Below are 22,487 nucleotides of genomic sequence, written 5' to 3' on the forward strand. Positions count from 1 at the left end.
TTCATGAAGCACTGGAAGACAGAAGGGGCATTAGTGAGCCCAAAAGGCATCACCAGGTACTCAAAATGTCCCTCCGGAGTATTAAACGCTGTCTTCCATTCATCCCCATGCTTAATGCGAATAAGATTATACGCCCCCTGAGGTCAAGCTTGGTAAACCAGCAAGCACCTTTAACTCTAGAGAATAGATCCGAAATCAGGGGTAACGGATACTGATATTTAACAGTAATCTTGTTGAGGGCCCGATAATCAATACAAGGTCTTAATGATCCATCCTTTTTGGCTACAAAAAAAAAAACAGCACCTAAGGGTGAAGAGGATGGTCTAATATGACCCTTCTCCAATGCCTCCTTAATATAGGATCGCATAGCCTCGTGCTCGGGTACAGATAAGTTGAAAAGCCGACCCTTGGGGAATTTACACCCCGGGTTCAGCTCAATAGCACAGTCATAACTCCTATGAGGAGGCAAAGACGCAGACTCATTCTCACTAAATACATCATAAAAGTCAGCCAAATAGTCAGGAACATCATGTGACTGGGGAGAGGTGGAGAAAACAGGAGCATCACTAAGGGCACACCGACAACCCCAACTCACCACAGACAAAGATTTCCAATCCAGAACTGGATTATGGATTTGTAACCAGGGAAACCCCAGAACAATGGTATCATGCAGATTATGCAACACCAAAAATCTGCAATTTTCTTGATGGTCTGGGGCGACCCGCATCACCACCTGGGTCCAAAACTGAGGTTTATCTTTAGCCAAAGGAGTAGCATCAATCCCCCTCAAAGGGATAGGCGTCCGCAGAGGTGTCATAGGAAATCCACAACGTTTAGCAAAATCCAAGTCCATTAGGTTTAGAGCTGCTCCCGAATCTACAAATGCCTTGGCGGAAAATGTGGACAGGGAGCAGATCAGAGTAATAGCCAGAAGAAACTTAGGTTGAACACCACCAACAGAAAACGTGTGTGCAAAGCGTTTCTCTCGTTTAGGACAGACAGAAATAATATGCGAGGCATCTCCACAGAAAAAGCACAACTTATTACGCCTTCTGAACTCCTGACGCTGCTCTCTGGAGAAAACTCTATCACATTGCATAGGTTCAGTCATTTGTTCAACTGGTGGCAACAACTCTCGTGCAGTTTTGCGTTCGCGCAAACGCCGATCAACCTGAATGGCTAATGACATAGAATCGTCCAGACCAGAGGGAACAGGAAATCCCACTATAGTATCTTTTACGGCTTCTGACAAACCCTTCCGAAAGAGAGCAGCCAAGGCATCATCATTCCAGGTAGTAAGTACCGCCCACTTTCGGAATTTTTGACAGTACAATTCTGCAGAATCTCGACCCTGGTTCAATGCCAGCAGGGTCTTTTCAGCCTGATCAATGGCATTAGGTTCGTCATACAACAACCCCAAGGCTTGAAAGAATGCGTTCACATTAGTCAGAATAGGATCATCTGGTTTCAAAGAAAACGCCCAATCCTGGGGATCGCCACGCAGCAAAGAGATGACAATTTTAACCTGCTGCGCGGAGCTCCCTGACGAGTTAGGCTTCAAGGCAAAAAATAGTTTACAATTATTTTTGAAATTCAAAAATTTAGATCGATCCCCAAAAAATACATCAGGTGTAGGAATCTTTGGTTCAGCAGCATGTGAATGAGCAAGGTAGGCGGAAATTCCCCGCACTTCCGCAGCGAGCTGCTCCACACGATCAGACAATTGCTTTATCTCCATTGAGAGAAAAAAAAATTCCCCCTACGGCCTCAGAGATATAGAGGAAAAAATATACACACTTTTTTTTTTGCAATTCTTTCCTGCTATTGAGTGCCCTAGGATCTGCGGTTCGGCGGGTGATTCTGTTATGATTGAGTCACCGTAGGAGGCAAAAACAGAAAAGCTAGCTAAGTCCAGAAAACCAGAGAAGTTGGCAGCTATCGGATTGCAGACCCCTGAACTTATCAACACAACTAGCAGTAGCCGTGGGGGGTTCCTACGATGCCCTAGACCCCTCGATCACAGCCGGAGATATAAATAGGCCTAAAGAAAGAAAGGGGAAATCTAAACTGCCCCAGAGCAGACCCCAAAGCAATAGGCTGCCCCCCACAAATAATGACGGTGAAGCAAGATGAAAACACAAACACAGACAGAAAGATAGGCTGAGCAAAGACGGGGCCCAAACTAACTATATAGAAAAGGACAGAAGGACTGCTGTCTGCAATCTGTGAAAAACCCTATGAAAATAAGAGCCAACAGACTGACAGTGAAAAATGCCCTGAAGACGCTAGGCTTCAAAAAGCTATGTCAGTACTCAGGCATATACTGAAGACAGAGCTACAGGCAAAAGGAGATTCAGCTCACCCCAGCAGGGAATGGCAGAATCCAGAAAAGAAAGGAAAACAAAAACTAAACACAAATGCAACAGGCAAAGCAAAAAACTTAGCTTTAAGAGAGCAGGAATCAGACTGGTGTCCTAGGAGTCCACAGAGAAATCACCCGCAGGGAGGAATGGGCGTATGCAGCCTTATATCCAGTCTGTGACTCCACTCAGCCAGTCATCATCATTAATCTCAGGTGTCTGATAATCAGACTCACTACCTCTCCTCACCAGAAGAGGGAATTCCTCGGGCCTCAGTGATGAAGGGGAAAATGAACTCACAACAGATATTCTTGTGGCTTTAGATTTTATACATCATTCCCATATTACGGTAATTGAGCAATCTGATATCTTTAGATCTTTTGTCAATTCTTTTCTTTGTAGTTCCCTTATACTGTCAGGGTGTCTGTGTCCTAGACTTCTATATGCCACATGTGAATACAGTTCTTGTGATCATGTGTACATAGCGCACTCAGCTATAGTGTGAGCTTTTTGACACTATTCTAAAACAACCCTCACGGGTCAAATGTTGCACACAGCCTAGCGAGTATCCCACATAAAGTCAATTAAAACATAACCTTTAATGAACCATTAAAAGGACAGAACACACAAAAACATTACAAAAAAGGGCTCACGTGAACCAGTGCTCAATAAAAAATACTTTGGTCTCACCATTGGTATTAGATATAGCATTCCAGCATCATGGCGTATCCTGCTGGAGAGACGATCCACTCATGGGGAGCTGAGACATGGGAAAACCAGTGTTAATGTAAAGTATTCCCCTACACTCTCTGTCGTGCCCCAGCGTTACTCCTGTCCTAACAAGGACAGGCCCCAAGTGGATTCTGTAATGGACACCCCCACTGATAAGGGAAAAAATAGACAGAAGCTCCTCAGAAGCATTCTGTAATGCTGTAGATAAGCCCCCGATGTAACCTGAAAGATAAGAAAAAAGAGTTAGATTATACTCACCCCACCGTCTGTTTCGGTCCGATGGGTGTTGTGGTCCTGTCGGCGCCTCCCATCTTGCAGCGATGACGGCCTCTTCATTCCTGCCCATCGCGGCTCCGGTGCAGGCGCACTGCTCTGCCATGTTGGGGGCAGAGCAGAGTCCTGCAGTGCGCAGGCGCCGGGAGAGGTCTGGCACCTGCGCACTGCAGTATTCTGCTCTTCCCTCAACAGGGCAGAGCAGTGCGCCTGCGCCGGAGCCACGACAGGAAGGAAAGAAGAGGACTGCATCGTATGAATATGGGAGGCGCCGGACCAGACCGTGACACCCATCAGACCGAAACAGATACCGGGGTGAGTATAATATAACTCTTTTTTCTTATCTTTCAGGTTACATCTGGGGCTTATCTACAGCATTACAGAATGCTGTAGATAAGCCCTTGATGTCGGTACCAGCAGCTCATATTCGAAAAAAGGGGTGACAGTTTCCCTTTAAGGATGAAGAGCTCCAGATCAACTGAAATAATTAACCCTTGCAATAACAGCAAGGAAGACCTGCACTGCTAAAAGGAAGGTGAAACTGAACTAATAAGTGCAGGAGTTTGTATAACTAGACGCTGGAATCTTTTGGCCCCTGTCTGTCGCTATATACCTGTGATACCTTTCATGTATAATGATATTAAGAATTTTGTATCCACTTGTGAAACTTGCGGGCGTGACGCGCAGTCCTTAAGGAAATGTCCAACACAACCACAATAAAGGCAAAGTCCAAGATCACACCGACGTCTCCTCTCAACTGCCCTAGAGCTGACAGCTGATTTCTTGCAAAATGCTCTCCAGAACTTTGAGACAAATTGCAGCTCCCTAGTGGATACAAAGTTCAGAGGGATACCTTGCAATCTCACCACATGATTAAAAAACAACCTGGAAAGCGTTTCAGTATTAGATAATTTGGCATTAGGGACAGGATCAATAGCGCAAACAGAAGGATGATGGGGAGGTAGTATATTTGCCTCTTTTTCCCAGAACACATCTCCAAAGTCCTTCGGGTATCCCAGCAGACCCTACAGACTAGCGGAGCAAATTTGTACAGAACCAGGACAAAGGCAAAGTCAGGTCACTTTTCAAGGTCAGAATACCTGAAGAATAGTGGATCAGAGCAAAGGGGCTGATCAAACGGATGGTCAGAACGAGGTCCAAAGTGAGGCAGTAATAGATCAATAAGCAAAGCACAGAAATACAAGGCAAACAGCCCTACTGAGCGAATGCTTTGATTGGCAGAGATATGGGCCGAGAGCTCTGCTAAGTAGCAATGTGATAATTTAGAAACAGGGAGCACCTGCAAAAGCTCAGCACTTCCCATTCTCGGATTGGACAGCTGAGCTGTCAATCAAAATACCGATAGCTCAGCACACCCCTGAACCAAATTGGATGTCTGATCTGTCAATCATTGTGCCCACGACACTCTGAGGAATCATGACTCGGGAACAATGTAGCTCCATTCAATATTTGTCTTTGGCCACTGCTAATAACAACTGGTCAGTGCCAGGTGTCCTCAGGATAGATCATAAATATCATAGCCCTTTAAGTGCTGGATGCTGCACAGACCTCGTTCTGGTTTTTTCAATTATTCAAACTTTGTATGATTTAGTTTCAACCACAGATTTAATATTTTAGCTAGGATTAACAAAGACTGTGCAACACAAGGCAATTATTTTCCTTGCTTATGCCAAGGTAGCAGATCTACTACTGGGAGTATTTCCTGATTTCCTGCTGTCATTACTTGCATAGTGATCTGTCATCGGTAGCATTAGACAATAAGAGCCCGAGTAATAGCATAAGTCTTTGGAGTGTTACTGTATTTATTTATGGTCTGCATTCTGTAAAGTGGCGCTGGGCGATAGCCGTGGGTGAGGCACTCGTGTCCTGTTCCCCAGCGCCTTACATGAAAGTTGAGGTCCTTGCTGGGTGTGTGAATTTGTGCTGTGAGGGCATTAACCCTGTCCAGGCCGCATGTAACCATTGTCGCTGGCAGGTACGGACGGTGGATGAAATTCAGCCCTGGAATTTGAAATCACACAGGCCCATGTTGTTCCCGACCCCAAGCACCAGGAAATCTTACTAATATTACCCTGGATGGAAGAAAGCAAAATTTACTGTAAGAGCAATATTTCTAATGATACCCGTGGCCTGCTGGGTATCATTAGAAATACTGACAGACTCAGCGACTTTGTGCTCCATCACAACTCTTAACAGTATGGGTATCTTCAGAACACTGATTCTGTTAACAACATAGCAGAAAAGACGGCCCACGGCCAGACAGGCCCTTCTGCAATTTGCCAGAATTTGCAAATAAAGTCCGTGGAGCCTCATTTAAAAGTCTCAAACACGGAACTAACCAGATCTTCCTCCAGGGAAGGACCCAGCCAAGGAGTGGCTCCTTTCGGAAACCACCATTACCACCATATTAAGTGGCCCTTTAAATCAATATCCAGCTCTTTACGAGTTTAAAGATGGACAAGGGAAATACCAAGGCCAGGTATCCATCCACAGACAGCTGTTTCGGGGTATTGCCCCTCATCAGTGTGGAGTGGGATTCTGGGTAGGTGGGAGCAATGCCTAGTAGACCAACATCACGAAACAATCACTGACCTCAGAGAGACCAGTCAAAGAAAACACTGCGACAGCCGGCAAAGGCGCTCAATCAGTGAAATCCTAGGTGCATTGCTCCCTGGGAAATACGAATATGCAAATAAAGTCCGTGGAGCCTCATTTAAGAGTCTCAAACTCGGGACTAGCCAGATCTTCCTCCAAGGAAGAATTGCCAGATGGCCAGTCTGATCCTGGTCGCTGGTTTGCCAGGACCAGATGTTTCACAGTTCAGTGAGGGAGATCACCAGTCAAAAATAAACTCTTTACTGAAAGGCAATTTGATAAGGGTAATATACAATGGATAGTGGGTACAAAGTCTTATAGATGTTTCCTTTCCAGTTAGAAGCATTTTCCATACAGTGTCCTTCCTTCACGCAACGGCTCTTTGTGTCAACTGTTTCTCCCTACTTCACCACAACCCAACTTTATCGCTAGAGTCCTGAGCAGAAAGTTTTCTCCACTTGCTCTGCAGTTCCAAGTATTTTTTCAAATGCTCCTACCCTGCAGTTCCCATTAGGAACCATTCACCGTTCCCAGCTAGTTAGTACTGTTAGGCCTGTTACCTTCTGCGTTACAAGCTCGGGGTCTTGTAACTAGGTGTTCTAGGACCCGTCTCCGGAAGGCCACTCTGGCTCTCTGTCACTTATTCTCAGGGTCTCGCTATCCCTCCACTGATCCAGGGTAACCCCTGAATTCGGCACTGCTCACTTCGGACTCTCAGTCCTCTCACTATGCACTCCAGACCCTATCTGCCCCCTATCTGCCTTTCTGGAAGAAGTCACTTTCTCTTACACCAGCCCCTCCCACTATGGGCCAGTCCCAGCTATAAGCTCTTACTTACCCTATAGTCAACTATATACATCATTAGCATGTCAACACATATATTACCAACACTACTTACATATCTAATGCACATCGCCATCTATATATAAATATTACATTTCAAATTACACAGTTTTTACAAAAGACGCAGGGCACAATTCACAAGACATTACAATAGCGCGATTTGTGTCTTCAGGGTAAGGAATGCAACATCAACAGTCCACCTCATTACAATGCAATGCACCATCAACCATATAATAAAGAAACATAATAACAGGAGGCAATATACGCTTGTCTTAATGAAGTGGCGTTTTATAGTAGAATGCGCCAATTTAATTCAGAGTCGCACATCACGTTATCAGCGGCGAGAGCTTTGCCAGAAATGTAACTTTGGTGGAGCTGGCCAGGATTGGAATGAAAACATCAGAAGTTGCGAAAATTTTGTGCAACTTTGCTTTGTGCAAAAAAAAGTGCAACTTTTCAACATGATGCACGCTAATTTTGGGGTGTAAACAGTGATGTGTTGGCCCCATAGTTTACACCCAACTTTTCAAAGTATATATTTTCTGCGAAACTCTGCAACATGTCAGACTAAAACCTATATGACAACAATCATGCAGCCAATATCGGATTCATGCTGCCTCTGGTTCAGTGAGTTTCTTTTAAAAGGAGTGTTGTCATCATGCTGGCATGCTGTATCTGCTTTGGACAGACCTATGGAGCCCTACGTTACTAAAGCTAAAATACATTTATATCTCAGTGATTTGAAGCATTGACGTTTGTACTTTCAGCTAAAAACATTGCAAAAGGTACTCAGGAATTAACCAAAAGAACACAAAATAGGCATTTCAGTACAAAACATGCCGGCGTATTCTGAAGTATCTTCCGCCTGAAAACCTGTCAGATTCGAAAATGTCTAAAAGACGTAACATTCACATACCCATAGATGTCTACCTGTCCTTTTAGGTAACTTCAGAAAAAGCTGTCATATGTGTAAATAAGGAATAGCACTATCTCTATGATATCCTGCATTTTACAAGTTTTCCAATCATAGGAAATAAGTTTAGTGTGATCCCTCACAGGTGACAGAACTGTAGACAGATTTGAGCAGTTTTAAGGCCATGTGCCCACGCTGAGTATTTGGTGAGTTTTTTTTACCTTAGTGTTTGTAAGCCAAAAACTCACTAAATTCTCAACATGTGCTCGTGAGTAAATCATCACTGCTGAGTGACTGATAAGTAGGGAAAGAAGAATTTCTATAACATTTATTACTAGTGAGTAAGGGTCCTAGCACTTTGTCATGGAGATGTTTACCCAAAGCCTGTGTTCATACTGTCTTTTCTTCTTTGTGTTCTTCTTTCAGATGTGATGTTAAGCTGTGTCTGTACAGTCTGTGTTTGCAAAGCTTACCTGTCCTGGATACTGAACTTAGGCAAGAGCAATATACGGTGAGTGTGATGGAACGAGTCTCACTCAGCTCCAGTGTCTGTCATGTGAGGAACAGTAGAGGTTCTCAAGTATGGCAAGATACGTCCACCCATAACTGAAGAGTGGAGACATTCTACAAATATGATAGAACGCCTCCGATGTAGACTGCATTATGTCCCAGGAGAGCATGCACAGGTTTATTGTATATTCACACTGGGACCATCTGATGCAATTCTAGAAGCTAAAAACATCAGTGATCAGGTGTGGTAATTGGGATATGGCGGCACATTTCTTCTGCAGCGGCCTTTACAAGAGGAATGTGGTATTGAATGGAGCTGTCTAAATTGATGCATGACTAATACTATGGTCGCTCTTTGTCCTCCAGAGTGGATCAGTTATTGTGGAAAAGTCATGGAATTATGGAAATCGCAGGATTGATAGACAAGTTAATGAAAAACAAAACTTTAAAAACATCTTGATTTATTTAATATCAAGTATTAGAGCCACATACCGAAATCCCCGCACTTCTGTCTGCTATCTATGAGGTTATTAATGGTCGCCTGAGGAATGTTTTGACTCCCTGAATGCACTTGGGCAAATCATCAAGATCCGCTGCTGGCATCTGTTTTTATAATTGCTGACCAATGATGTCCCAGATGTGCTCGATGGGAGACAAGTCTGGAGACACTGCAAGCCGTGATAGCATGTTTAGGCCACGCAGGCTGCTCGCAGTAGTACTAGTAATATGCGGCCTGGCCTTGTCATCTTGAAAAATTATTTGGTTATGAAAAAGGAAAGTGAAGCGCCTCCTGGTACAGGGATATTAATAATTGTTAGGACTCTCACATGATTGATAAATATCTGGTTAGTGAGGAAAATGTTAAAACTATATCAATTTGCTCTCTCCATAACTGTACTGACTTGTAGGAATAACCTGCCGGGTCATTTTTACCGAACATTGGGCACCATAGAAATGGCCGCACACTTCGGTCCCAAGTGTCGGTGGCAGTGCCGGGTATTGATGCGAGTTTCTCGCGTCACACTTGCAGGTCTGACCCCAGCCTAAAGCATAGGGAAGTTGCAGAGCCACTGAGGAGTTCCTGATGGTTGCTTTGTAGTAATGGAGAATCATCTTTAAGACTTGACATTCACTTCGCTGTCCTCCTGACGTGTTCTCAGCGCATACATGAAATTGCAGGTTGGCTCTATGCAGTATACAGGTTATCTTTGATTGTGTTTCTTTAATCTGATGCTGAAATTGAGGATAAAATATTTTCTGCAGACTCCGGGTCACAACATATGTCTCTATTAGTTGGAAATAAATTGCTCGGCTGCGACCTCTGAGCCCAGCATTCACCAGAACATTGATTTTTCCTCTTTATAATCTTTTTCTGTAGATGTTTCTACAGATTCTCCGCATAAACCTGACCGATCTATTGCTGGAGAAGAAGATTGACAGAGAACTGTACACGCACATCTTGTCATCACAGGAGACCGTAAGTCCTCGTATTGCTCTGATTTCTATGATTTTTGGTTTATGGCTTATATGGAACCAGTTGGTTTTTTATGCATACGGAGGGTTGTATCGCATGACTTGCTTTACTATATTTGTTCGTATGTTCGGTTTAGTTTTTAGTCTTAATTCGTCTGACATACATGTTGGATAGCTGTCGGCGATCTCTCCTGATGTCCGCGTATACGGGGTGCTTGACTTTTGGCCGAGCGCTCCTCTATGAGAACCGCAGTCAGGATCATTGCTGAGTGACTTATCTGTCGGCTAAATAAAAGGATCAGGAGATTAAACTGAAACCGCCCAAACTCAGCCGATTTAATTTATTGGGAAACAGTCAGGAGGCTGTTGTGAGTTCATTTTCCCCTTCACCGTCGATGTCTGATGAAATCCCTCTTCTGGTGAAGGAAGGTAGTGAGGCTGATTACCAAACACCTGATCTGGTAGATGATGACTGGGTAACAGGAAATTCTGACTGGATATAAGGCAGCCGACGCCCTTCTGAGTCGCTGGTGATTTCTCTGCTGGATTCTTGGAGACCAGTCTGATTCCTGCTTCCCAAAGATAAGTTTTTGCTCTGCTATTGAACTTATTAGTTTTGTTTTGTTTACCTTGTTTTTTGGAGTTCAGCCATCCCCGGTCGGGGGTGTGCTGAGTTCCATTTTTGTCTCTGTTCAGTTTGTCTCTTTGCTCTGTCTTCAGAATTTACCTGAGTGCTGATATAGTCTTTTTGAAGTCCTAGCGACTTCAGGGCCTGTTTTTCCTATCAGACGGTTGGGACATTTTTTGGTAGGGTTTTTTGCGGATTGCAGACAGCAGCTTTTCTATCCTGTCCTTTTTAGTTAGCTTGGGCCCCATCGTTTGCTCAACCTATCTTTCTATCTGTGTTAGTGTTTTCATCTTGCTTCACCGTTATTATATATTGTGGGCTGCCTATTGCTTTGGGGTCTGCTCTGGGGCAGTTTAGATTTCCCCTTTCTTTCTTTAGGCCTATTTAGTTCTCCGGCTGTGATCGAGGGGTCTAGGGCATCGTAGGAACCCCCCACGGCTACTGTTAGTTGTTGTGGATAGGATCAGGGGCCTGCAATCCGATAGCTACCAACCTCTCCGGTTTTCTGGAATTAGCTTGTATTTTTGTTTTTTCCTCCTTCGGTGACTCATTCATAACAGGAGGCCACATACACATGAGATGGTCCGATGATCCAGACGAAATCAGACAACTTATCTAATGTGTACAGAGCAGTCTCTGAGTTTTCCCAGGCGAAACTATGATTCACAAATGTAAATAGGTCGGCGAAGGAAACACGGCAAAACTGGCGGCGAAGCCACTTCAAAAGAACTACCGCCAACTTTTTCCTGCAGCTGCTTCACCTGGGAAAACTTGGGTGCCGTGTGTACATAGATTATAAAATATGTTGGATCATAATGGAATGGTAGCTATTGGAGCACACCTAAGGCTCCATAGACACCATAAGTGATTGTCCTCCATGTGCGGATGGTACATTATATTCTATGAGGCTATTCACAAATTGATGTTTATTGTGCAGCGATAGTCGGCACATTACAGAAAGGACCTGTCCCACTTTGGTCCAAATTGCAGACCAAATTCACCCATTGAAGTGAGTGGCTACATGAAAAAAAAACAAACCACATGGATGACATGAGTGTGTGCTGTTGGTTTTCACTGGCTGGCATCTTGGAGAAGCTTGGGAAAAATTAATCAATTTTTTTTAAGGGTTTTGCATGCAACACGTATGGTAAAAACAATACACACCAACCAAAAATGGATAAATAACTAATCTCATAGACTAGTGAAAAATAACCCACAAAATAAAGATAAAACTGCGCTGCCAAAAAACCCCACTAAGGGTTGTCCAAAAATTAGAAAATGTAGGGAATTAATTTTCCAGAAAAGTGTTGTTTTTATTCTAAGCATGTGTTCACACTGCATCTTTTTCTGACATTTTTTTTAATGGGTCCACTCCATGAAGTAGCGGTAACCGAGGTAACAAAATGATCAAAAGAATGGTCCTATTAATTGGTATGGAAAAATGACTTTCTGTTCACATGTTCAGGTTTTCAAAGGCACCAGGCTGATAAAAGAAGTAATGCCCTTTCTTCAGGCATTTTCCACTAGGAAGAGCCCATGTACTTTACAATACAAGTAAAGCAAAAAAGACACCAGGATCCTTTAGGAGCATTTTGTCATTTTTTGTCCTTCAAAAATGCATATTCTTAATTGTGAAATTGATTTAAAAAATACAAAAACAATCACCAGTAAAAAGATACCTCTTTCCTCCAAAAAGTAAAAAAAAACCTCAAAATGCACTCAGTAAACAATTAAAAATGTATTCCTGAAGCAGTGTGACTTTGCCCTAAATCTGTATCCCCTGAAGAAGAGATGGGACCAATCTTGAAATGCGTTGTACGTTTTTATTGGAATCCATTTGTTAAGGTTATTGGAGAAGGAGCCAATGGGGACAGTGATGATGATATCTGTAAAGGGCCCCTAAGAAAAAAATCCCTCCTAAGAAAAAGAAAGCAAAAAGAGTCAACTCTGAAAAGGTTCAGACAAAAAAAAAATAAAACTTGCTTAGTCCACAAAGGGAGTTCCCTCAAGGCTTTTAAACTGCCCTCATTATGTTTTACCCTTATTCTGGCATTAAAATCATGTGTTTAGTATTTTTCACAGAAGCAAATATTTAGGCAAAATAATGTTGGATCTGGCCTCTCTGTTGTGAGCTCATTTTCCCCTTCACCGTCGATGTCTGATGAACTCCCTCTTCTGGTGAAGGAAGTGTTGGGTGTCAGATTCCTGGCACTGCACAGCGGGAATCCAGAGCCAGACATCCTGCGGTCTCCCATTCTCCTCCGACCGCTCAGACTCCTGCTCAGCATTCTTGTCAAACCAGGCATTTCCCTCAGACTTGTTCTGTGAGCCTGGATGTTGCTGCCACCTCTGGTGCAGCAATGGTGGCGCAACCTGCTTTGCAGGGAACTGCTCCGGAGGCTAAGTCCTCGTGCCGTGCTACTGGGCATGCCCGCAACTTGTCTTCTCAGTGGAGAGCAGGGGTCACATGTGCAGGTCCTATGTCGGATCTGATTGGTCCTTCCTATAGTACTGGAAGGTCCCGGAAGCGCATGGCTATAAAAAGCCCGCATGGCGGCTCGGCCATGCGCTAGTGTAGCATATTATGCTGTGTGTGTATGGTGATGGATGCATGGACTGGTGGCTGACTTATTTGAAACCCCTTCCCTCGGTTATTACGAATGGTGACAGATTGTTGGGTAGTCAGCTCCAGATTGTGGCAAGCTACACGCCACTGTGCCTCCTGCACTGCACACTAGCGTCCGACGGTGCTCGGTCATTCCGGCGCCGTCGTTCAGCGGCCATAGTAATTGCCGCGCTGCAGTAGCAGCATCCTTGGTGTCTGCGTTTGCAACGTCACTCGCTGGTTAGCCTGTGAAGTGAACAGGGCCAGCGTCCTCATAAGTCTTTTGTGTTAGCGACTCTGTGTGAGAACAGAGTCGCTCTTAGCGTTCGGGTGACGTTAACCCGAGCGCAGTACTTCACCTTTTGGTGCATTCGCCATTACTCAGCAGCGGTCTTGTCACCTACCGCACGGTGGACCCCGGGCGGCGAACGCACCCCCTATTATTTATATCTGGTGCGTTCCGCCGACCCTAACATTACACTAGCGCCAGGGTCTGGCTAGTAATGGCGGATGAACAGCGACTGCTGCAGTACATCCGGCAGCTGCAGGGCAGGTTGGCGGCTCTCGAGCGTTCAGCCTCAGCTGCGGATGTTACTGCAGTCGCCATTCAGGCAGCCACAGAGGCTGCCTCCCGTGTGACCACAGCCATCCCTGTCCCGACTTTGTCCCACCTCCCGCTGCCCGAAAAGTTCTCGGGTGATAGTGCTGCTTGTAGGGGTTTCGTAAGCCAGTGCTCTATACAGTTGGAGCTGATGGCCGCCCGATTCTCCTCTGAGCGGGCTAAAGTGGGATTTATCATTTCCCTTCTGTTGGGCAGGGCTTTGGAGTGGGCCACACCGCTGTGGGAGCGTGGTGATCATGTGGTGCAGTGTGTCACGCGGTTCTTAGACACGCTGAAACAGGTCTTCCTGGGACCACGATTCACCCATGACACCGCGCTCCGGCTGCTGGCATTATCACAGGGCTCGTCCATGGTCAGTCACTTCGCCATCCAGTTCCGGACGCTGGCCTCAGAATTAGAGTGGCCAGATAAGGTCCTCATTCCGGCATTCTGGAGAGGTTTGGCTGGCCTGGCCATGTGAAGGACGCTCTGGCCACCAGGGAGATTCCCGCTACACTGGAGGAGCTTATCACTGTCTCCACCCGAATAGATCTTCGCTTTACCGAGCGAGGGTTGGAGCGGGACCAGTGTAGGCAGAGGTTTAGGTTGGCACCTTGTTTTTCTAAACCTCTGGAATCTTCCGATCGGGTGTCCGAGCGTCAAGGGGCTTCCCGTGAGGGATCTAGGCTCCGGTCCGCTCGAGCTCCTGTGAGCAGTCATATTTGTCGGCAGTCCGGTCACCGTGCCAACCGGTGCCCACAGCAGCAGGGAGAACGCTCGCGCCTAGTGGCCGTAGGAGGCGGCGCACTAGAGTCAGCGACGTTTTCCTCCAAGCTGTCCTTTAAGGGGACTCTTGGGTTTGGTTCTTCCACTCTGGCGGTGGAGGTTTGCGTGGATTCCGGGGCAGAGGGCAATTTTATGTCGTCAGCCTTCACCCAACAGCACGCTATACCCCTGGTTATGATGTCTACACCAGTCACCGTCAGAGTGGTGAACGGCACTACCCTACCCTCACAGATAACTCACCAGACCGTTCCCTTAGTACTCTCAGTGGCCCCGTCTCATCAGGAGACGATATCCCTCCTCGTCATGCCCGAGGGTATTGACCAAGTACTTCTAGGGGTTCCCTGGCTGCGGTATCACTCCCCCCATATAGAGTGGTCCTCAGGGAGGATTATTGGGTGGAGTAAATCATGTGAGGGTAGATGTCTGAGGGAGTGCGTTCAGGTTGCCTCCACCGAGGTTCCCGCTGATCTCTCCTCGCTCCCCAAACACTATCGACAGTATGCAGACGTGTTCTCCAAAAAGGCGGCGGAGACCCTTCCACCGCATCGCCCCTATGACTGTCCTATTGACCTCTTGCCTGGTGCTGAGCCACCCCGGGGTCGAGTCTATCCCCTATCTCTCCCAGAGACTGAGGTCATGTCTCAATATATCAGGGAGAATCTGGCAAGAGGATTCATTAGGAAGTCAGTGTCACCAGCGGGGGCGGGATTCTTCTTCGTCCAGAAGAAGAGTGGGGAACTACGTCCTTGCATTGATTACAGGGGTCTTAACGCCATCACCGTTAAGAATAAGTATCCACTGCCCCTGATATCAGAACTGTTTGATAGGCTACGAGGAGCGAGGGTATTTACCAAACTTGATCTTCGGGGGGCTTACAACCTGATTCGCATCCGTGATGGGGATGAATGGAAGATGGCATTTAACACCAGAGACGGGCATTATGAATACCTGGTGATGCCCTTCGGCCTCTGCAATGCCCCGGCCGTCTTCCAAGACTTTGTAAACGATATCTTCCGGGATATGCTTACCACCTCGGTTGTAGTCTATCTGGATGATATTCTCATCTACTCTCCAGATATTGACTCCCACCGGAGAGAGGTTTGCAAAGTCTTCGATCGCCTGCGGGCGAACTCCCTCTATGCCAAGTTGGAGAAGTGTGTGTTTGAGCAGGAGTCCTTGCCTTTCCTGGGCTATATCATCTCCGCCCAGGGATTGGCCATGGATCCTGCCAAGCTACAGGCGGTGATGGATTGGCAGGAACCTCATTCTCTCAAAGCGGTGCAGCGCTTTATGGGGTTCATAAACTATTATCGCCAATTCATTCCCCACTTCTCGACTTTGGTAGCACCCTTGGTAGCCCTCACCAAGAAGGGTGCAAATCCCAAGTTGTGGTCGGAACCGGTCTCCAAGGCCTTCTCCACCATTAAGTCCCATTTCGCTAGTGCTCCCATTCTACATCGCCCCGATGTAGACAAGCCCTTCATTCTGGAAGTGGATGCCTCTTCCGTCGGTGCTGGAGCGGTCCTGTTCCAGAAGGACACGCAAGGTCGGAAGCATCCATGCTTCTTTTTCTCCAAGACCTTCACACCGGCGGAGAGGAATTATGCCATCGGGGAAAGGGAGTTGCTAGCGATGAAGTTGGCCTTCTCGGAGTGGAGACACCTCCTGGAGGGGGCTCGCCACCCTTTCCAGGTGTTCACCGACCACAAAAACTTGGTATATTTACAGACAGCCCAGCAGCTAAACTCTCGCCAGGCCAGATGGTCTTTGTTCTTTTCCCGGTTCAATTTCACCCTCCACTTTCTCTCCGGGGAGAAGAACGTCCGGGCCGATGCTCTCTCCCGCTCCGTGGTTTCATCGGAGGAAGAGGAGGAGGAGCCTCGGCTGATCGTCCCATCTGAGAGCCTGAGGACTGTGGCTCCGGTTGCCCTTGAGTCAGTACCTCCGGGCAAGACTTTTGTCCCTGCCCGTCTGCGACCGGAGGTCCTCTCTTGGGCCCATTCGTCCAGAGTGGGTGGACATTTTGGGACAAAACGGACCTCTGAGCTTTTGGCGAGGACGTACTGGTGGCCACATATGGCCCGTGACGTCAAGGACTATATTGAGGCGTGCGTCTCTTGTGCCCGGAATAGGTCCTCTCGGCAGCGGCCCGCTGGGCTTCTTTTTCATCTGCCGATAGCAGACAGGCCCTGGGAGATGGTCGGTATGGACTTTGTGGTGGGGCTACCCAAGTCCAGCGGCAGCACGGTCATTTGGGTTGTCACCGACCATTTCTCTAAGATGGTGCACTTGGTACCTCTCTCCCGGTTACCTTCAGCGCGGGGCCTGGCAGTCTTGTTCATCAAGCATGTTTTCCGCCTGCACGGCATGCTGGACAAGATTGTCAGTGACCGTGGCCCTCAGTTTGCGTCCCGTTTTTGGAGAGAGCTCTGTTCTCTACTCAGCATTGAGCTGAATCTCTCCTCGGCCTATCATCCCGAGACGAATGGGTTGGTAGAGAGAGCCAATCAGACCCTGATAACATATCTTCGACATTTTGTCTCAGCCAGACAGGACGACTGGGCATCCTTGCTGCCGTGGGCAGAGTTCGCGTTGAACAATGCTGTGGCCGACTCCACCGGTCAAACCCCATTCCTACTAAATTACGGTCAGCATCCGCGCGTCCCTGTGCCCATGCCCGTGTCTTCCACCGACTCCAGGGTGGCAGACTGGGCGGTGGAGGCACGTGACATTTGGGATCGCACCCAGGATGCTATCCGAGCTTCCAAGGAGAGAATGAGGATCTCCGCTGACGCACACCGGCGTCCGGCTCCAAGCTTCTCCCCTGGCGACATGGTATGGCTCTCCACCCGAAACATTAAACTGCGGGTTGAGTCGCCCAAGTTCGCGCCACGATACATTGGACCATTCAAGGTCCTTGAGCGACTTAGCTCGGTGGTCTACTGCCTGGCTCTTCCTCCACATTTGGCCATCTCGGACGTGTTCCATGTGTCCCTCCTCAAACCAGTTCACATGGCCCGGTTTTCCGAGCCATCTGCCGGATCATCAGACTTATCGTCTGACGAGTTTGAGGTTAACGCCATCGTGGGGCGCAGGTTTGTCCGTGGCAAAAAATTTTATTTGGTGGACTGGAAGGGTCATGGTCCCGAGGCTCGGACCTGGGAGCCGGTGGAAAACATTCACGCACCACTCCTGATCACGGCGGTGCTCAGGGGGGAGGGTGCCCTAGGAGAGAGGGTAATGTTAGGCGTCGGATTCCTGGCACTGCACAGCGGGAATCCAGAGCCAGACATCCTGCGGTCTCCCATTCTCCTCCGACCGCTCAGACTCCTGCTCAGCATTCTCGTCAAACCAGGCATTTCCCTCAGACTTGTTCTGTGAGCCTGGATGTTGCTGCCACCTCTGGTGCAGCAATGGTGGCGCAACCTGCTTTGCAGGGAACTGCTCCGGAGGCTAAGTCCTCGTGCCGTGCTACTGGGCATGCCCGCAACTTGTCTTCTCAGTGGAGAGCAGGGGTCACATGTGCAGGTCCTATGTCGGATCTGAATGGTCCTTCCTATAGTACTGGAAGGTCCTGGAAGCGCATGGCTATAAAAAGCCCGCATGGCGGCTCGGCCATGCGCTAGTGTAGCATATTATGCTGTGTGTGTATGGTGATGGATGCATGGACTGGTGGCTGACTTATTTGAAACCCCTTCCCTCGGTTATTACGAATGGTGACAGATTGTTGGGTAGTCAGCTCCAGATTGTGGCAAGCTACACGCCACTGTGCCTCCTGCACTGCACACTAGCGTCCGACGGTGCTCGGTCATTCCGGCGCCGTCGTTCAGCGGCCATAGTAATTGCCGCGCTGCAGTAGCAGCATCCTTGGTGTCTGCGTTTGCAACGTCACTCGCTGGTTAGCCTGTGAAGTGAACAGGGCCAGCGTCCTCATAAGTCTTTTGTGTTAGCGACTCTGTGTGAGAACAGAGTCGCTCTTAGCGTTCGGGTGACGTTAACCCAAGCGCAGTACTTCACCTTTTGGTGCATTCGCCATTACTCAGCAGCGGTCTTGTCACCTACCGCACGGTGGACCCCGGGCGGCGAACGCACCCCCTATTATTTATATCTGGTGCGTTCCGCCGACCCTAACAGGAAGGTAGTGAGGCTGATTACCAAACACCTGATCTGGTAGATGATGACTGGGTAACAGGAACTGCTGACTGGATATAAGGCAGCCGACGTCCTTCTGAGTCGTTGGTGATTTCTCTGCTGGATTCTTGGAGACCAGTCTGATTCCTGCTTCCCAAAAATAAGTTCAATAGCAGAGCAAAAACTTATTAGTTTTGTTTTGTTTACCTTGTTTTTTGGAGTTCAGCCATCCCCGGTCAGGGTGTGCTGAGTTCCATTTTTGTCTCTGATCAGTTTTTCTCTTTGCTCTGTCTTCAGAATTTACCTGAGTGCTGATATAGTCATTTTGAAGTCCTAGCGACTTCAGGGCCTGTTTTTCCTATCAGACGGTTGGGACATTTTTTGGTAGGGTTTTTTGCGGATTGCAGACAGCAGCTTTTCTATCCTGTCCTTTTTAGTTAGCTTGGGCCCCATCGTTTGCTCAACCTATCTTTCTATCTGTGTTAGTGTTTTCATCTTGCTTCACCGTCATTATATGTTGGGGGCTTCCTATTGCTTTGGAGTCTGCTCTGGGGCAGTTTAGATTTCCCCTTTCTTTCTTTAGGCCTATTTAGTTCTCCGGCTGTGATCGAGGGGTCTAGGGCATCGTAGGAACCCCCCACGGCTACTGTTAGTTGTTGTGGATAGGATCAGGGGTCTGCAGTCCGATAGCTACCAACCTCTCCGGTTTTCTGGACTTAGCTTGTATTTTTGTTTTTTCCTCCTTCGGTGACTCATTCATAACACCTCTCGTTTGAGTGACATGTTCGTGTCCCCATGTTCCGTAGCTGTTAGACAACCAAAAAACATGTTGGGATTGCACTTGTTTGTCAGGCAATCTTCTCATGTTTTATAGCTATCTAATATGCGTCCGCACAGACATGAACATGTCACTCAAGCACTTGCGATCCTCGGTGCACACCCGAGCACCGTTGGCAAACTCAAGTAACGAGCACTTACGCTCTTCACTGTTAACTAGGACTAGTCCAGTGATGCATTTACGCACAGAGACTAGTCCTGGCTCAGTATCTGCAGCCATGTCCTCCTGGGTATCATTGACCTAATAGGTTCCCTTTAAGTCCCCCCAAAATTCCCTGTTCATTAAAAGTAATCTGTTACAAGGTTTTTCCTACCCCATCTGAGAGCAGCATGTTGTAGGTACAAAGACCCTGATTCCAGTGATGTAACGCTTACTAGGCTGCTTGCTGCATTTTTGATAAAGTTCCTGTTTTCCCTGCTGCAGATCTAGCAGTTCTCTGAATGCTGAGCCCTGTATAACCCCACCAACACCACTGATTGTCAGCTTTCTGTGTACAGGCAGAAAACTGTCAATCAGTGACCGGGGCATGGTTGGACTACATGGGCTGAGGTTTATTAGTCCTCTAGTGATAATCTCCTGCTGATTAAAACAGTGATTTGATCAAAACTACAGCAAGCAGCCCAGTAAGTTACACATTGCTGGAATCAGATTAAGAGGCAAAAACCTGGTGTCAGAATCCCTTCAAAGGAAATGTCTATCCCATTCTTTATTTCATAAACTGGACCCCTGTGATGTAAAAAATAAAGAAGAATGGATACCCACCTACCAATTCTGTACTGTCGGTGGCACTCGGGCAGTGGTAAGAAGGAACAGAGAGAGATCGGTAGACGAGTATGTGTTTTTTTTATAGTTTCACACCACTTTTTTGTGATTTAAAATGTGGGATTTAGGCAGATTCCTCTGGTCATATAATGTTTACAGAGTAGCCCAACTCAAGGACATGTCTGATTTTATCATGCCCAATCCCAGGAAATAGGTTTCTGTCAGGCATCTCTAGTAGTAGTTGATCTCCCAGCTGAATGAAGCTTGCACAATGACCCAAACTAAGCCTGTAGGTTATAGGGGAAGTCAGCAATAGGCCAAAGTAATGGGGGTGTCAGGACTGGCCAAAGTATGCATGGATGATAGTGGGGGTGTCTGGACTGGCCAAACTTAGCATTCATATTACTGGTGGAATTATGAATGGGCTAAGCTAAGCATGCATGTTAATGAGAGGGTCAGGAATTGACCAAACTTAGCATGAATAGTAATGGAGGAGCCAAGAATGTGCCAAAGTAAGCATGCATGTTAATGAGGGAGTCAGGATTGGGCCAAACTAGGCATGGCTCATGTGGGAGTCAGAAAACTTAGCTGTCAGCATCATAATAATCCTAAATCTGTACTTATTTATTAAAGGGAATCTGTCAGCAGGTTTTTGCTACCTTATCTGAGAGCAGCATGATCTAGGCAAAGAGAATCCAAAGATATATCACTTAATTTACTGGGCGCAATCATCAGAGTTGTAGATTTAGCAATATGTCACGCCAGCGACTTGCACATGCAGTGAGCGCCGCCCTGCTCATTGCGGTCACCGTTCTGCTCCTCCTAGTCTTGGGTCGTCTCACTGAGCTGCCTCTTGCAGCATTTCCAGCTTTGATGGTTCCTACTGTTGCTAGTGAGTCTCCACCTGGCTATAGGGGAAACACAGCCAGACTTTGCATGAACTTAGCACTTGTGTCCTGCAGAGTTTCGATTCTTCAGCCTATCCCTAGACAGCAAGGGATTTATTAGGCAGCTCCTCCCACCACTCCTTGCCTGAATATAGATTTCTAGTTGCTTGTCTCTAGATCCTGTTGGTGCATGTTCGTCCTGTCTCTCCTGCTAATGACCCAGCTTGTTTGCAATCTATCCTGATCTCTCCACTCCTGTCCTCGGCTCCATATATTGGGCCTGTGCTGCCTGAACTGACCTCAGATTGTCTTACCACGTCTTTGCCTTTGTCCACCTGTACCTCATATCTGTGTCTCTGACCCTCCAGTCAGCTACTGCAGAGTTGGGGACTGCCGTAGAATGGTACCTGGTGACTACTTGCGGCCAAGCCTATCCTCACCATTAGAGGCTCTAGTGAATCACCATGTAGTCACTTAGTTACGTCTCTTAAGGATAACTCCAGACAGTGTGCGCAGTGGGTCCACACTCACCAGTGTTACACGATGCAGCAGAGCTGATAAAGCTGCCCTCACCAGGCTCTTTATATACATTGTCTATAGACAGTGAGCTGCTTATCACAGGAGGGGCGGAGTCAGCCTTGCAAGCCTCCACCTGCTAGCCACAACTATGATTATGACCAGGTGATATAACCTTCAGTGTAAATAAATAAAAGCACTCAGCCTGACATGTGACACATCGTTGAATTTTGTATTTTATCCCCTACACTATGATGTCCTCAAACTATATTTCCTTTAACAGTGCGGACATTCCTATAGGCTCAAAACAACCAAACAGAGAGAACTGTTAGATGTTTACAATCAGATTAATTCTCTATTAATACAGGAGCTGGAGGAGCTTGAACAGAAACACCAGTCACGGTTGATGTCAAACAAGTCGTGGCACAGAAAGGGCTCAGAATCCCAAACCATGGAAGACATCGAGAGGAGGGAGCGAGAATATTCCGACCACCTAATCCGAAATGTATGTACAGAATGCATATTTCTTATTTGGGCAAGACAGCGCTACATTTAATTTGTCTTATTAGCATAATAGTTTTTTAGTCATTTATAGTTATTGTCAATCAAAGTGTTGGCAATATAGAGACGTGTGATATTGCCCAATCCTACATGGAAGCCCCCATTTGTGGATGGTGTTTGTGGGTGACCCACTCCTCTTCAGCTCATGGCACCAGCAAATTTGTCAGGAATGTTTACCAAAAAATCAGGACAGTCCTGCCATACTTGGAACTGATGGCATGTGTAGCAGTGATCCCCAGCCTCTCTCTCCCCCAGATTTTGCTAAAAGTCGTAGATATGATGGTGACTACCCAATACTTTGGTTAAAAACTGTATCAGTCTAAAAAAAAAAACATTATAAATGCAATTAGGGTAGGGTGGTGACACTCCTGTTTAGCAAATCAAAATTTTACCATTTTAGAATGACATGCTGTTATGATTTCTTTAAAGGGAACCTGTCACCAGGTGAAAAG

General features: G+C 46.8%; 1 protein-coding gene across 1 annotated transcript in view; it reads left to right on the forward strand.

Moving 5' to 3' along the window:
• The window catches only part of EVC (EvC ciliary complex subunit 1), a 142,118-nt gene that overhangs the window by 44,590 nt on the left and 75,041 nt on the right, over positions 1-22,487 (forward strand). The window contains exons 5-7 of the mRNA XM_073574501.1: positions 8,164-8,248; positions 9,626-9,724; positions 21,842-21,979. Coding sequence (XP_073430602.1) covers positions 8,164-8,248; positions 9,626-9,724; positions 21,842-21,979 — 322 coding nt within the window. The remainder of the gene's footprint in view (positions 1-8,163; positions 8,249-9,625; positions 9,725-21,841; positions 21,980-22,487) is intronic.

The sequence above is a fragment of the Dendrobates tinctorius genome, unplaced genomic scaffold (assembly GCF_039654945.1).
Source record: "Dendrobates tinctorius isolate UK_male_01 unplaced genomic scaffold, ASM3965494v1 ptg000039l, whole genome shotgun sequence".
NCBI classification, from domain to species: domain Eukaryota; kingdom Metazoa; phylum Chordata; class Amphibia; order Anura; family Dendrobatidae; genus Dendrobates; species Dendrobates tinctorius.